Raw genomic sequence first — 14,610 nt, 5'->3', positions numbered from 1 at the left:
AACTCAGAGGGTCATCTAGGGAGGACAGGGAGTGCAGAGAATCTATCAGCACTAAAGACTGCTGTGTAAGTTTGAGTGGGATGTCATTGCTAACAGCCCTTACAACAGAGACACACACAAAGCAAACACACAATGCATGGTCTAGGAAACCCAAAGAAAAGGAAAGCCAGGACAACTATGAAACAATTTCTACATGTGAGAAATTTTACATAGGCTGCCATACAGTTACTGTGAATTATTTTTATTGGACAAAAATAAAGTTTCTCAAAATAAAAAGCTGCTATTAGTACATTATAGTCCATACACTGTTCAGAGAGGTGGAGTCAGGGTGAGTGGCACACAGACTGGGAGGTGTGAAATAAATGCAGGCTTGGAAGACAGAACCATGCCAAGGATCAGAGGCAAAGCCTGCCGTGGGTCTTCTGGGCACCCAGTATCAAGGAGTCCTGAACACGATGATGGATATTGCTGTCCTGAACTACCATGAGGTTGCATCCTCCAAGCCTCCCAGCCAACTTTTGGCTGCAAGAGTCCTTTCTTGCCACTTCCCCATCAGAGGCATGGGACACTCATGCACAAGCTAGCTCAGTTTCCTAGGCAGCCAGCCTCCCAGGAGTAAGACACAAACTATAAGCTGCTGAAGATGTTCCTGCCATCCATGCCCCTCAGCACACTGCGGACAGCAATGCTCACCAAAACACCACCAACCACTCCACCAACAATCCCTATGCCCAAGGCTGACACCACCTTCTTCTGCCACTTTGGGAGGTGAGGCTTAGATTGGTTGTCGAAATTAACTTCCCAGCCCTCATCTGCTAACTTCTGGTCCTCAGTAAGGGACTGATGGAAATTGAGGTTTACCAGCTTTGGAGGAAGTACCCTGAGGCCAAAATAGATCCTCTTGACAAATCTCAAGCTCTTTAGCAGCTGCACATCACAGCGGTATGTCCCAGAGTCATACTCATAGGCAGGTTTAAACCGCAGAAAGTGAGAGTTAGCTCGGAAGGGTTTAAAAATCTCATCATTAGTAGAGATGATGCCCCGGGCAAGCTTCCAGGTGAAGCGGAAAGCTTCCTGCCCCACCTCCAGGATGTCTGAGCTGAGACAGCTCAGCTCAAAGTTCTGCCCATGGACAATGGTGAAATGGAGCATCCCACAGATCCAGTTGGTCAGACATTCCAAACGCTGGGACTTGCACTTCCTCCTCACTCCATCAGGACCCACCTCACAGACAGTCTCTTCCTTGTAGCCAAGGCCACACGTAACAGTGCATGTGGTGGCATTGACAATGACTCTCCCCACAGCTTGTTGTAACGTCTCAGGGATGGCCAGTGTTTTAGGTGACATCAACACCAAAGGCAGGTAGGTTATCAATACCAGGCTCCCAAGAATAAAAACAGTGGCCCCAGTCTTCATGACTCAGGCATTTTACCAGCAGGCATTCCAGATGAAAGTTCTCTTGTACTAGAAACACAGATCCTCCAGCTTTGAACAGCCCTTAGCATTGACAGACTATAATGGAAAGCTGTCGGCAAAACAGGCACAGGCACAGATGTGCACCCAAGTGCAGTCCACACTCTCAGATGAGGCCACAGGAAAGAAAAAAAAAAAAAAGACTTAAAATATTGTTTGATTATCTAAGCTTACTAGGGGCATCTTCCCAGGTGTCATTCTTGTCACTTCCTCCTAATGAATTTAAACCCACAGGCTTGAGAAGAAAAAAAAAAAAAAGAAAGAAAAGACCTCAGAAGCAGAAGTGAATTTCCACATTACCCCAAATGCATGAGCTAACTCTTCCCCTCCCTTTCAAACTGTAGAAGAATTTCAAAGTCCCATGCTAAATCTGACCAAATACAAAAACCAATCTTATGAAAAAGGTGAGTCAAAGTTGGGTTGGGACATTAACCTGAATTATTTACTATGAATGTTCCTAAACAACATCTATTAAAAAGATAACTCTGGACTAGAGTCATTGGACTCTGCAAATTAATTTCTTTTTCTTTCTTTTTTTTCTTTCCCTCCTTCCTTCCTTTCTTTTCTTTTCCTTTGTAAGCCAAGATCTTCCTGTGTTTCAGGAAGGTCACTTTGAACACTGTACCTGAAAACACTTTTTCCAGTGTTAACTACCTTCATTTGTAAAGACTTTTAAAAGAATGGAAAGCAAGGTGTGATGACAGAACCTGGAGGCAGAAGCAGGACAAATTTAAGGTCAGCCTGGGCTACAAGGGCTAACCCTGAAACCTGTCTCAAAAGAAGAAAAAGCTTCAGTGAAGTGTGGCAGTGCTTGCCTATCATGTGTAAAGCACTGGGTTTGATCCCCAGCACCACACAAACTGGGTGTGGTAGCACATCCCCTATCCCAGCACTCACAAAGATCAGAAGTTCCAGGTGATCTTCAGCCACATACAAGTTTGAGACCTGCCTGGGTTAGATACAAAAGGTATGTGTGTTAAAATTTAGTCCAACACACGCTGCCAAAGGAACAAGTGAGCCTACAGCAGAGGTAGCTCCTGTCTTCTTGTAGATACTCGTTTTTTCTAAATGAACCAGGATGTTGCTAAGTATGAGAATGAAAGATTCTGTTTGACTTTAATCTGCTCTATTTACTCTGCAGAACAGAGGAGCTCACTGTTTACATCAATGAAGGTTGCTATGAAACAGCTATGATGCTAAAGATGGGTTCTTAGTGACAAGACAGAATATAGTAAGTAGACAGATTGGTAATCATCAAAGCTATACCAGTAGAGTCTCTGAGACATCTTATTCTTTGAGCTCATGAACTTTCAGTATAGATGTTAAAATTACTTAATCAGAAAAAATGACTAACAAGGAAGAATTTAACTATGTTTAGACTAACAAAGATACTTGGAGGGGTAGAACTTCTAGTGTGCACTACTGTAACCTCCCAGAATGCCTAGCACTGTGGCCTCCTCCAAGCTTATATTGAGTTAAAGAATATGAAAAGAGAACTCCCTAGATGACCTTTTTCATTAACACCAGCTTTTGGCTCAAATAATTTATTTCTAGTTTGTACAGGGGAAGAAGTCCAAACTACCTGACCTTTCCAGCTCCAAATGACCACAGAGAAAGATTTACAATCCACATGTATATTCTATGGTATAAAACCAAAGGTGGCTGCTGAGTTCCAGAAGCAAGTAGTGTTTACAAACAAACATCTATACTGTGGTTTAATAAACATCCAATTTTATTTACAAAGCATTAAAGCTTTAGCAAGAAGTACCCAAGGCTAAGTCTCATCTTGTACAAAACTACAGAACATTTTAAGAAACAAAATGGAGAGGCAGAGGAGATGACAGAAAAGAAGAGAATATACATATGTTACACAAATCAAGAAATCCTAGCTGGAAGTGGACAGAAAGTTTTAGAAGCTGACAAAAAGATTCCAAAAGCATAAATAATTATTAGGAGCTGCTGCCAGAGACAACCTGGCAGGGTTTGAGCTGATTTACTCAGTAGCCAGTTAATGGAAATGGACACAGCATTAGCATCCAGATGGAGGAAATCAAGCCGCTTCACATAGGGAAGGCAGAAACCCCTGTATCAGTTTGCACACCCACTACGGTGCATTGTACAGAGAGACATGACATGGATATAATGTCTACAAATAAAAACATGTCCTGTGAGCCACTTACCAATCACAACCATTGGTCTTACTCACACTTGAGGAAGCAGCACCGGCAATGACACTGGATGGAGACTTCCTGACGTGTCCCCTTGTCACTTCTACCTCATAATATAAAGTAATCAATGTGTTTGGCTATCTGAAGGAGCCTCCACCAACTGATAGAGATTTCACAATTAGCATAGTATTTAAGCCTCCTTTCAATGCTGAGAAAGTATGACCCAGGGCAAGCCGAAAGCTATCGCCTGAAACATAACTAACCCTTTCCACACTTGGCTTCCTGACTTTGGATTTTCAGAAATTTTCAAACATTTATTGTACACATCCACCCAATTTGCTATTTTTATTAAAAGAACAGCAAATGCAGAGAGAGCCAGAGTGAGAAAGAGAAGGGTAAAAAAAAGCTAAGCAACCTTTCACAGAAAGGAAGTGAGTGAAAACATAGTAAAAAAGGGCCTGGCTCCAGGAAGGGACACATCGTGGCTGGTGGGGACAGGTTCTCCACAGGCAATGATTTAACAAACAAATGAACCTGATCTTTGATTTGAAGTGAGCTGCTGTTGCTCTGATTTGGGGGTTTCACGTCAGTCCTCGCCCAGTGTCCCATCCCCATAATAAAGAAGCTTGTGGAGAAACACACCTTGCTTTGTTTCTAACTCTGAAAGTCAATATAGGTAAAGTAATGCACAAACTACTGATGATTCTTAGCTAGAGATGGATAAAACTAATCATATCCAAAAACCATGATTATTCAAACGGATCTGATACTGGAAAACATGCAGTGCAAGGGAAACCCCTGATTCTCAGAGCCCAGCCTCCTGAGCAAAAAGTTCCAGTAAGACAGAATGACCTTCTGTCATAGGGGGCCTTCTATTTTCCTTCCTTTCCTGCCAGTTTGAAATCTTTCAAGCACTTGCTTCTCTGCCCAACCTTTACACACAATATAGAAATACAGGAAGTTTCTGGGAGGGGAAGTTATGAATGAAAGAAACAGAAAATGCATCAGCTCTCCTAGGAAACTGGTAGCAAGTTTTCAGAAAAGAACAAGTCATTGAAGGACATGCATGAGGATGGAAGGCAAACAGGAGATGAAAGGACATATCCAGAGGATGTGACTTCAACAGTTAGGTGAACAAAACATGGCATTTTTCACCAGCAACACAACCAAGTGTGGAGTTGAAGTGAGTCAGATCTCCTGCCGTCTTCACACATCCTCACTACTGAGAGCCTATCTGGACTTATGCTTGAAAGGGAAGGCAGGGACGTGTGCTCTTCTTCCATAATTCACTTCTTCATTCAAACATAAAATCCACTCCTTCACCTCCCGGAGGGGAAGTAGAGGCCTTTGTTTTCAAGTAAAGCCAATCTCAAATGATTGGCCACACGGTCCAAAGGCTACCTGACGACAAAGTGAGAAGAACGAGGAGTCTCACCGTCTTCATAGCAGTTCTGAGATTGCTCCTCCTGCTAAAGAGAGTAGACACCAAGAAATTCCCTTTAGTGTTTCAGGCACACATGGGCCAAGAACAGCCCTGACAAAAAGCTCCTGATCACTTTTCACTGAAACAACCACCCATCCAAACTCCAAATCCCCACACAATAAATACTGCTTCAGTACTGTCCCAAGGTGTGAGAAGGGAGTGTAAATACACCAGGCTCTCAGGCAATCACAAAAGAGAAAATAAACTCCAGAGTACCGACCCTTTCAATCTTTCATATGTTTGACTTATCAGCCACTAAAGATTAACAGTGAACAAGACATCCCCTATCCAAGCCCCACTATTCCTTAAGTGACATTCTTATCAGCTTGGAACCCCAGATAAGGTGTGATGTTGGTGAAAGCAACTATCTGTGTTTCTATGCACCAAGAGCTGGCAAGTGAACAAAATCCTAAATAGCAAGAGCAAATAACCACTTCCCTGATGACTCCATAGAAGCTGTTCAACTTCTGAGGGACATCTTTAAATGGGCTGCTGTGAAATATTAACTAGGAAGTATAAAAAGAGAACAAGGTGAAGAAAAGCTTCCTGGATGTAATTTAAATGAAGGATTAAATGATGCTTGGAGTTGTAAAATGGTGAAAATTAATTGCATGAATAATAAAAGTATTTATTTACAAAGTTGTTGTGAATGTTATTTTTAAAATGAAGTTCTAACACAAATAAAAACTGACAAAAACATACTCACATTTGCTGAGAACAGACTGAAATTAAGACAAGAAGCAAGCTCGCTAACTGAATGCTATATTGTTAAAAGTAAAACTTTATAATTTCAAAAGATACGTTTGTATTTGGCACTTATTTTTCAAATCTCCTTCAATATAAAATACAAATTTAATTTCCTGAGTTGATTTAAAACTTAAGATAACAGAATACACTCGACTAGACTCAGTTCATTTACTTCTTTCCTGCTGGTTGCAACTGACTGTTCCTGTAGGCACCCTGACCAACTGAGTTTTCAAGTTACAAAGTAATACAGCACTACTATTTTAATTATTAATCACAATCAAAAGAGCGGTTTAATCACAAGTTGACACCTTAAGACAATAAACACCTTTCAAAATAGTTCACATTTCTATACCATCCCCATTCTTAAGAAAGACATGCGTGCATATTTATACATACAGGCTTACTGAGTCATTAAGCAGCAAACTAAAATCAAAGCAAGCAATACTATTAGCAAGGAAATATATGTGAAAACAGCTCTACAAAGGCCTCCAGCATCTGCTCATGGAAATAATACTTAGGTGCACCATACAAGAAATCTCCAGAAGTATAATATCAAGAAAAACTCAGCTTGAGATTCATAGCTATTTTTGGTCTCACCCAATAGGAGCCTAATTCAGGATGGCCAAAGAAAACATTCAGACATGATTTCCAATCCTGCATTGGTCAGCTAGGAGAATCACAAAGAATGAGACAGAATATCTAACTAGGCATCACATTTTTGAGTGACCAATTATTTCTAGAACAGAGAGGAGGAAGAGAAAGAGGACGACAAATAAACACTACACTCACTACCAGGTATTCAAAACCATGGTTGTGGTGAATGGTTGGATGGGCCTAGTTCCAGAAGGCAGTGAGTAGTTGCCCCAAGGTAGGGCAGTCTGCATGGTACCCATTCTAAGCAGCAGCTTTTCTGCTCACTTATGCCTTTGCCACATTCAACAGATCCAGGTGCACATCAAGCCATTGGTGTCTACCGTAAGGGACGAGGGGAGATGGTATAAGTGACAAACTAGTCCTTTGTGGCATTTTGATGATGAGGTATAGACTGCTGAGGAACCTTAGATCTTGGAAAATTGAGCTTAATGCTCTCATCTCAAGCTCAGAAATGGAGTTAAGGTGACAAAAACAGGTATTAGACAAATGGTACCAACAGGCCTATCCCTGAAGAGTCACCAACTTAGGATTACCCTTACCAGGCTTCCTCCACATAAAGTACCCATGGATGCTGGCATTCCTATACTAGTCAACACTAATGAGCTGTGTTACATAAAAGAATTTCAGTAGTCCCAGATTCCAGATTAACAGTCTATTTCCCTCCAAATTCCCTCTGAATCCTTAATCTCCTGTTGTAACACACAACAGATAATGGCAGGGTTTTTTTGTTAGAGTAATGAAGATTTACAAAATGGATTCTATAAGTAATTGGCCAGTTGCACATATTAAGAAACATATCCAGCTTAAGTATAACACCTCTTACCCCTACAATTCTACCTTCAAAATTCTGACACTAATGCAAAAATTATCCAGTTAAAAGGAGTCCACAAAAATAAATCCTTTAACACAATCCTCAGAGGAGACTGCTGTGCTTCTGCAATGCCGAGAGTAGAGCCTCGCACAAGCTAAGTCAGTTCCAACACTGACCTGCACCCCAAACTGTGGGCTAATTTTCAAAGAGATCTCTGCCATAGGCATTCTGGATGAGGTTTTCTTTCTTAACATCTGGTGGAAAACAATAGCTATATACTATCTTTTAATTGAAAATCTCTGAAGTATCAAATAACAAGTATTTGTGAAAATACCAGTTTTTCCTCAGGGACCCCTGGACCAAACAGCAGGTCCAGTTTTTGCTTGCTCAAGACCTTCAAAAACCATTATGTTATTGAATGAAGAAGCCCTTACCACAAGCAAAGAACCTCACAGAGAAGACAGCTTACCCTAAAAGTGGTATTTCTGAAATTATGTGACACGTCTGGCTGTCACCACTCAAACAAATTTGAGACTCACAAATTTCCAAACAGTACTGAACTGTCAGTAAAGCCATGGGCAACCCTGTGAATGTCTTGGAACTATGCTTCGAGATCCCTGCTGAGGTTTTGATAGGGATTAGAGATTCTGCTCCTTAGCACTGTGGTATTTTCTGTTCTGGAGATTTCCATTCAGGAAAAGATTAATAAACCAAGGCCGGAGAAGAAAAGAGAACACGGGAAGGACACATAGCTGCATTGAGAAGCACCCGCTGCATGCAAACAGACTCCACCTGCTCTGCCCCTTTTAAAAGGTTTCCTTCCCCTCACCCCACCAGGGACAAGTTCTCTGGCCCTCCTTAAGGATAAAGCTGTTAGATAGTCGCCTCCCTTTAAGGCTGACCCAGCTTCAGTGATTAACAAAAGTAATTAGAGAAGGCCAGCATGAACTACTCTGCTTCGAAAGACATGGTTGTACCTTTAATGCCTCAGTACTACCTTCAACCTTGAGGCTAAACAAAGTGACAATGGTCATTTTCAAAAACCCCCTAGAGAAAGGTTCCAACCCTTACTAGAAGAGGTTGAAATGCTAGACTGCAAAAATACCCAGTATGCATCTCAAACACAGTTCAAAAATTTACTACAAATTCTTTTTTGCCAATAATTCAATATAATACTAATGTACAAATTCAGTATTTGTGGAATTTGAGGAATAAAAAGCTCATTCTCCAGAACTGAATAAACTTTCCAACATTCTGATCTCAGTTTCCATTTAGACATTTAGCTACTGTGGCTACTAGGGAACATATCAACTAAAATTGAAATTTTAAGTCATTCTATTATTGAGAAAGATAATTTTAAAGTTCTGTAGTGGTTTATTTACCATATACTATGCATACTTCCTATTGAAAAGCACAAGATTAATTTTAACTAGTTTTTTTTTTTGGTTATACAACTCAAACACAGGGCCTTGCACAAGTTAGGCAAATGCTGCTCCACTGAGCCATACCATGGAGTCCTGAGTCCTCAAAGCATCATCCTGAAGAATTAGAGAGAAAAACAGCCAGTACACCTTTAATCCCAGCACTCTGAGACAGAGGCAGGATGATTTTTCTGAGTTTGAAGCCAGCCTGGCCTGGTCTGTGACTAGTGAATCATTTTCTTTAAAAAAAAAATTAAAAATAAATAATAGAAGCATAGAGACAATATCCTAAAGTATTTTAATTAATTTTATACATCTGGCCACATTTTAAATCTTGCTAAAAGCAACTGGGCTTTTTGTGCCAGTTTCTTCTGAACTGATATCAGCTTATGCAAATGGACTACAGAAAGACCATCTGTATTTGTAGGCTAATGTAGCTAATGAGCTGCAGTCAATTACTGACCTGTGGCTTTTGCTGCCAATGCCTAGATATTCCTTCTTTATAATCCACACACACTGCATCAGGACTCAGTATGAAGGTGGAAACTGCTTAACAGCCATAATCAGTGGTACAGGGGAACCATCCTACTCAGCAGTACAGTGTTGCAATAGGAAAAACTCAAGTCTAGATCTAGCAAGCTTAGGGGACTAATGACTGAGTCTCTTTTTCAATTTCTCTGTAGAAAATAATTCCTATTTACAGGTAACAACTAGCAAAGGAACAAACTGAACAAGAAATTCTGCTTTGCATTTCAGTATTTATCCTATGCAGATTAATACATTTAAATTAAATTTTAAAGAAAAGGGAAAAAAACTAAATATAACCACTGACATTTTATCTATCCTTGTCAATTAGCCACAAAAAATAAGAGTATTATATATTACAAAGCACTGCTCTGTCTCTGTGTGTGTGTGTCTCTGTGTATGTGTCTATCTAATAGATACATACAGACTTTCAAATCCCAAGGACATTTGAGTGAAGAAGAGCTCTAACTTGATCATATTATTTTTCAAACAAAGAACACCTAACTGGTTCACAGGTGTTTTCTGGGACTCTCCTTCCTCGATAAACTCCCTTGACCATATATCACATGGTAGGGGCTGGAACTGGCTCAGATGTTGATGGCCAAGGCTCACAACCAAAAGCACACTTAGATATTAAGAAGCTACATTGTGTCTTTTTGGCAATTACCTCCTATTTTCAAATACTGGGAGAAACCTCAAAGCCTTGTTTTCTTCTTTAATATTATGGTAATGATAACAAACTTCCTCCTTTCTTTAAACTGTGGAGAAAGAACACTGCTGCTTAGAGAATCTAAACAATATGAAGATGCTGAAATTTAATAGTCAGATGGTACATTAAAGCAGCTTGTATTTCTGGCTTCTTGTCTTAGGCAAAAATAAAAAAAAAAACTAACTAAAGAAAGACCCACAAATAAAAGTTTAAAAACAGAATACCTAGGGCAGATACAGTCTAAGAAATGTATTAACTGGAGGCTCATATTTTTTTAAGCCATAGATTTTCCTATTTCTAATGGAAAGTAAGGGTTCTTACCCATTAAAAACCATTCCCATAATACTTTGTATGTATCTGAAGAATGTAGGACCCTTGAAATCTACAAATTAAGCCAGTTTTGGTTTAGCTTGCCCTTAGCAGCTTAAAATCCAGAGAGTACTTGATGCTGGGGAGAAGGAAGAAAGATAGGGAGGGAAAAATCCCACTGCAGTTAAAGGAAGTCAGGAGCTTTACAAAGCAAGGCCACAAAGCAAGCCAGTCAGTGCTCCCAATGTGTCCTTACCTGTCAAGGGCTGGCTGAGTTCCGCCTGCACTTTACCCTTCGTTGATCCTTCCAGAGGTAAACCTCTGTCCCCTTTGTAGAGTTTCGGTTTAAATGGAGAATCTTTCTCTTTACCTTTTGATCCTTTAGGCCGGCCTGCTTGCTTCTTCTTGGATTTGCCATCCCCCTTCACACCCAGTAGTGGATGGACTTCTACAGAAGGACAGACGCCATGAAAGATGGTGCATACTACACTGGTCCCACATCCCAACCAGACCTTTGAGTGCAAAGAGCATTACTTTTGTGTTCCACATCACTACTCAAAAAAAAAAAAAAAAAAAAAAAAAAAAAAAAAAAATTGCATTATTATTTTAAAAACTATAAAAGAATGGCTACTAAATTGACAAATATTTGCTAGACCAAAAGGCATACATAGTTTATATGGTTTATACCAAACCTCAGCAACTTCAAATTCAAAATCAGTTAAAATGCCCACTCATGCTAAATCAATCTAAGCCCAAACAGGAGTGTGTGGGACATGAACATACAGCACAGGCACAAGGGACCAGAGAACAAAATGGACAGGCCAGGGCAAGAGTCCTGACTCTACCATTTTCTGTGAGACCTTGGACAAGTTATGCAAGTTCAGCCCAACTTTTCTCCTCTGTAAAACAAAAATAAATTTCAGGGCTGATAAGAATATGAGCAATGGAAACAGAAGCGATATCCTACTACCTACAAAGGAATACACATATCAGAGGCTGTACAGATGCATGAATCATTCATCTACTGGCAGCTGTACATATGAAAAAAGAGTGCAAGATGCCTAATGGTAATACCCCTGTCCCTATCAAATCACTGCAACACATAGTAATAAAAGCTCCCAACCACACTGTAAAAGCAGGGAGGAAGAAATGACCATGCAGATCTGACTGGCACTTCACCAGGCAGGAAAGCCGCTCTATGGACAAGAAGAAGAAGAAAAGAAGAAAAGAAGAAAAGAAGAAAAGAAGAAGAAGAAGAAGAAGAAGAAGAAGAAGAAGAAGAAGAAGAAGAAGAAGAAGAAGAAGAAAAACAAAACAAAACAAAAAAAAGGGCCAAGTGTCAGAAGACAACATCTTAGGCAAAATGTCCCCATTTTAAAAGACGTGAACACAAATGCAATCATCATAGAACTGTAAAGTAATGTAGAAAAAGACTGATGGGAAAAATCCCTTTAAAGTAAAAATTGGCTCAAATAGAAAATTATTTATTTGTGCCCGAGTATAAATTAATGTACCTAAAGGCACAGGGAATAAAAAGCGGCCCTTACCATCATTCGGCACTCCTTGGAGTTCAATATTGGTTGTTTTAGGTTTCTTCTTTGGTGGCTGGGACCCATCTGCCGAAGACTGCCTCTTCTTCTCTGAACTAGCCCCTTCATCCATCAAGGAGGTTGGGACTGCATCCGGTGGGGGGCCATACGGATTTTCTTCAGGGTCTTCTACCTCAGGGGCAATGGGTAAATACAACAGAGCCTTTGAATCTTCCAGCTCTTCATCACTATTTGGAACAGGATCAGACAAGGGATTGGAAAAAAGAGGAGATAGTTGTATAAACCGCAAGCCCTTCAGCCTTTCCTCTAGTGCCTATATTTAGTACACACAACAGTTACAAATATAGACTTTAAAAAAGCTCATATGAAAGCAAAAAAAACCAAAACAGGTTAACAGAAGAGTGAACTGATAACCATAAATAGACTAAGCTCATTACTGCAGTTTGACTTTTGTTTTTGTTTTTGACCCTGGGTTTTTCTATGTAGCCCAGCTGTCCTAGAACTCACTCTGTAGACCACTCTGGCCTCAAACTCAGAGATTCACCTGCTGCTGCCTGGAATTCACTCTGGCTTCAAACTCGGAGATTGACGTGCCTCTGTGCTATTAAAGGAGTGCGCCATCATGCCTTGTTTTACTTCAGTTTCTTAAAATCTTAAATTTTGTTCAGCAAAGGACTGTCCTCTTCTCTATAGTAAGCAGCTGGGAGTGCTGGGGAAACTGGGTAGTACGCAAGGGACAGGGGTGACGCCCAGCCTTCCAAGCTGCTCACCTGCTACAGAAGGCAGCGATGGGATCTACGCTGGTGACATCCACTTCCTCATCTTCAGCAGCATCAGCCCCTGTAGGACAGAGTATTGAAAGGGTTTGAAAAGAAATGAAAAACTGCTTTTTTGCCTAAAAATAACCCAATAGTTCATTTCATTCAATCACTTAATAGTGGCTGAATACCTACTAGATACTAACACTGGAAATAGTAACGACCAAAAAAGTTGGGAACAGATCTTCAGCAAAAGTCTCACAGTCTACCCAGGAAACAGACAGAGATCATTTCAACATAACAGTAAATGCCACCGTAAAATAATACACTCCTTGGTGGGGAGACAAGAAGAGGGACTGATTTACGTGGACACCTAAGAAGGTTCACAAAACATAATTTAAGATGGCCAATACTGTCTACAACGTTCTACATCCTTGGAGGTATTCCTAAATCCTAGGAGATATGTAAGTTAGCTAAAACCCAAAGTGAAGAGCAGTTTTCAAGCAGATTTTAAGAGATCTAATTGTCTTCTTCAATCTTGATTCCCTAATTCCCAGCACCACAAAGTGGTCCAGCTGTCAAAGATCTGTCTATTAATTACAGTGCCAGCTGAGCATAGTAAACATTCACATATACACACATGCACATACACATATAGACACCTACTGTGTGCAAAGTTCTGTGATAAAAACTAGGAAGTATGTCAAATCTCAAGGTAGTGGTGATGCACACATGCAATCTCAGCACTGGGGAGACTGGTGCAGAATGGTTTCGAGTTTGGGGTCAGGCTGTGCTATATAAGGAGACTCTGTCTCCAAACAGCAACAAAAAAGTCAGATCTTTGTTTCCAAGGAGTTCCTATTCAGAAATGTAGAAGATGAGATTAAAAATAGCAATGATTATGGTCATAAGAATAAAAGACTTTGGTGTTCTTTTTACAAGCTGGAGTACACTAAGTGCTTTACGTGAATTAGCCCATTTATCCTCTACAAATGGGGATTACCACTACCCCCTCCCCTTAGAAATGAGAGATTCACATGTACGTATTCTGCCAAAAGTTGCCTGGCATCAGAGCCTGTTCTTAACCTTTCTACCACTGACAAAGACAGAACAGAAGACACTACACAAGCTGAGCCTGAGCACATCTCTGTGCTTTGCAAGGTGGTGTATGCAAATCCTCATTAAGTCATCTGTGAAATGACTAATGAAATGAAATACAGATGAAATGTCAAGAGAGCTGCTGAAACATTGGTAATGCCTCTGTGAACCCTTAACTAGAATGTAAATTAAGACTCCTCAAGCTCTGTGAAAACTACATATGCTTAGGAAAAAAGGTGGCAGATGAGGTGCTAACATACAATTACAACACAAAGCAGGGATAGTAAGTGAAACAATCATTTTCCTTTTGGAAATACTATCTGCAACTGAGAAGCATTACCTGTTTGCTCTGGCTCACTCTTATCCTCATCCTCAATATCAAATTCTGATTCTCTTTCCTCATATTCTACATTTTCATCCAACTCTTTGAAATCTGGTGCAAAAGCACTCCAATTTTCCTATGACAAAACAGATGAGTCACCACACAAAAAGTCAGTAACAATGTGAGTTCTGACAACTTATATTCAGTACGAAACAGACTAATCATTCTAAGATTAAATTTGGGATAGGAGAATAAAATCTTGGATATCTAAGTGTTTGTCATCTTGATGCATTTTCTCTATAAACACTTCAAGTTATTAACTGCATTTCTTTCCTTTTTAAAATGTACTTCACAAAGGTAGTTTAAAGTGTTCACAGATATAAAATAAACTGAGCTGAAAATAAGAAAGCAAGAGAAATGTTAAAAGATTGCAAGAAGTGCACATACATGGAAACAAAGTTGGAAACCAGCTTAGGACTAACAACGTCCCTCGGAACTGAACCTAAATATAATAAACTTAATTAGGCTGCAAGGATCAGATGCACAACAAAGTAATTAAAGTAGTATTTAGCTTACTCTGTA

At 40.0% G+C, this 14,610-nt stretch overlaps 2 protein-coding genes across 5 annotated transcripts in view; both read right to left on the bottom strand.

The window, feature by feature from the left end:
- Positions 1 to 224: 224 nt before the first annotated feature.
- Positions 225 to 3,053, bottom strand: Tmem81 (transmembrane protein 81). The gene has a single exon (XM_055598093.1). The coding sequence runs from the start codon at positions 1,414 to 1,416 to the stop codon at positions 628 to 630; it is 789 nt and encodes a 262-aa protein (XP_055454068.1). The 5' UTR covers positions 1,417 to 3,053; the 3' UTR covers positions 225 to 627.
- Positions 3,054 to 3,187: 134 nt separating this feature from the next.
- Rbbp5 (RB binding protein 5, histone lysine methyltransferase complex subunit) overlaps positions 3,188 to 14,610 on the bottom strand; it is a 28,898-nt gene continuing 17,475 nt past the window's right edge. Inside the window, exons 10-14 of one of the 4 annotated variants that reach the window (XM_055598089.1) lie at positions 14,047 to 14,164; positions 12,621 to 12,690; positions 11,848 to 12,077; positions 10,557 to 10,748; positions 3,188 to 5,110 (exon numbers count right to left, since the gene is read on the bottom strand). In XM_055598089.1, coding sequence (XP_055454064.1) covers positions 5,082 to 5,110; positions 10,557 to 10,748; positions 11,848 to 12,077; positions 12,621 to 12,690; positions 14,047 to 14,164 — 639 coding nt within the window. In that variant the 3' untranslated portion in view covers positions 3,188 to 5,081. The remainder of the gene's footprint in view (positions 5,111 to 10,556; positions 10,749 to 11,847; positions 12,078 to 12,620; positions 12,691 to 14,046; positions 14,165 to 14,610) is intronic. The other 3 variants (XM_055598090.1, XM_055598091.1, XM_055598092.1) reach the window with 3 other exon arrangements.

This window comes from Psammomys obesus, unplaced genomic scaffold (genome assembly GCF_907164565.1).
Source record: "Psammomys obesus unplaced genomic scaffold, mPsaObe1.curated_primary_1811, whole genome shotgun sequence".
Classification (NCBI taxonomy): domain Eukaryota; kingdom Metazoa; phylum Chordata; class Mammalia; order Rodentia; family Muridae; genus Psammomys; species Psammomys obesus.
The sequence above is the reverse complement of the archived record's forward strand: the minus strand, read 5'-3'. Positions and strand labels throughout refer to the sequence as shown.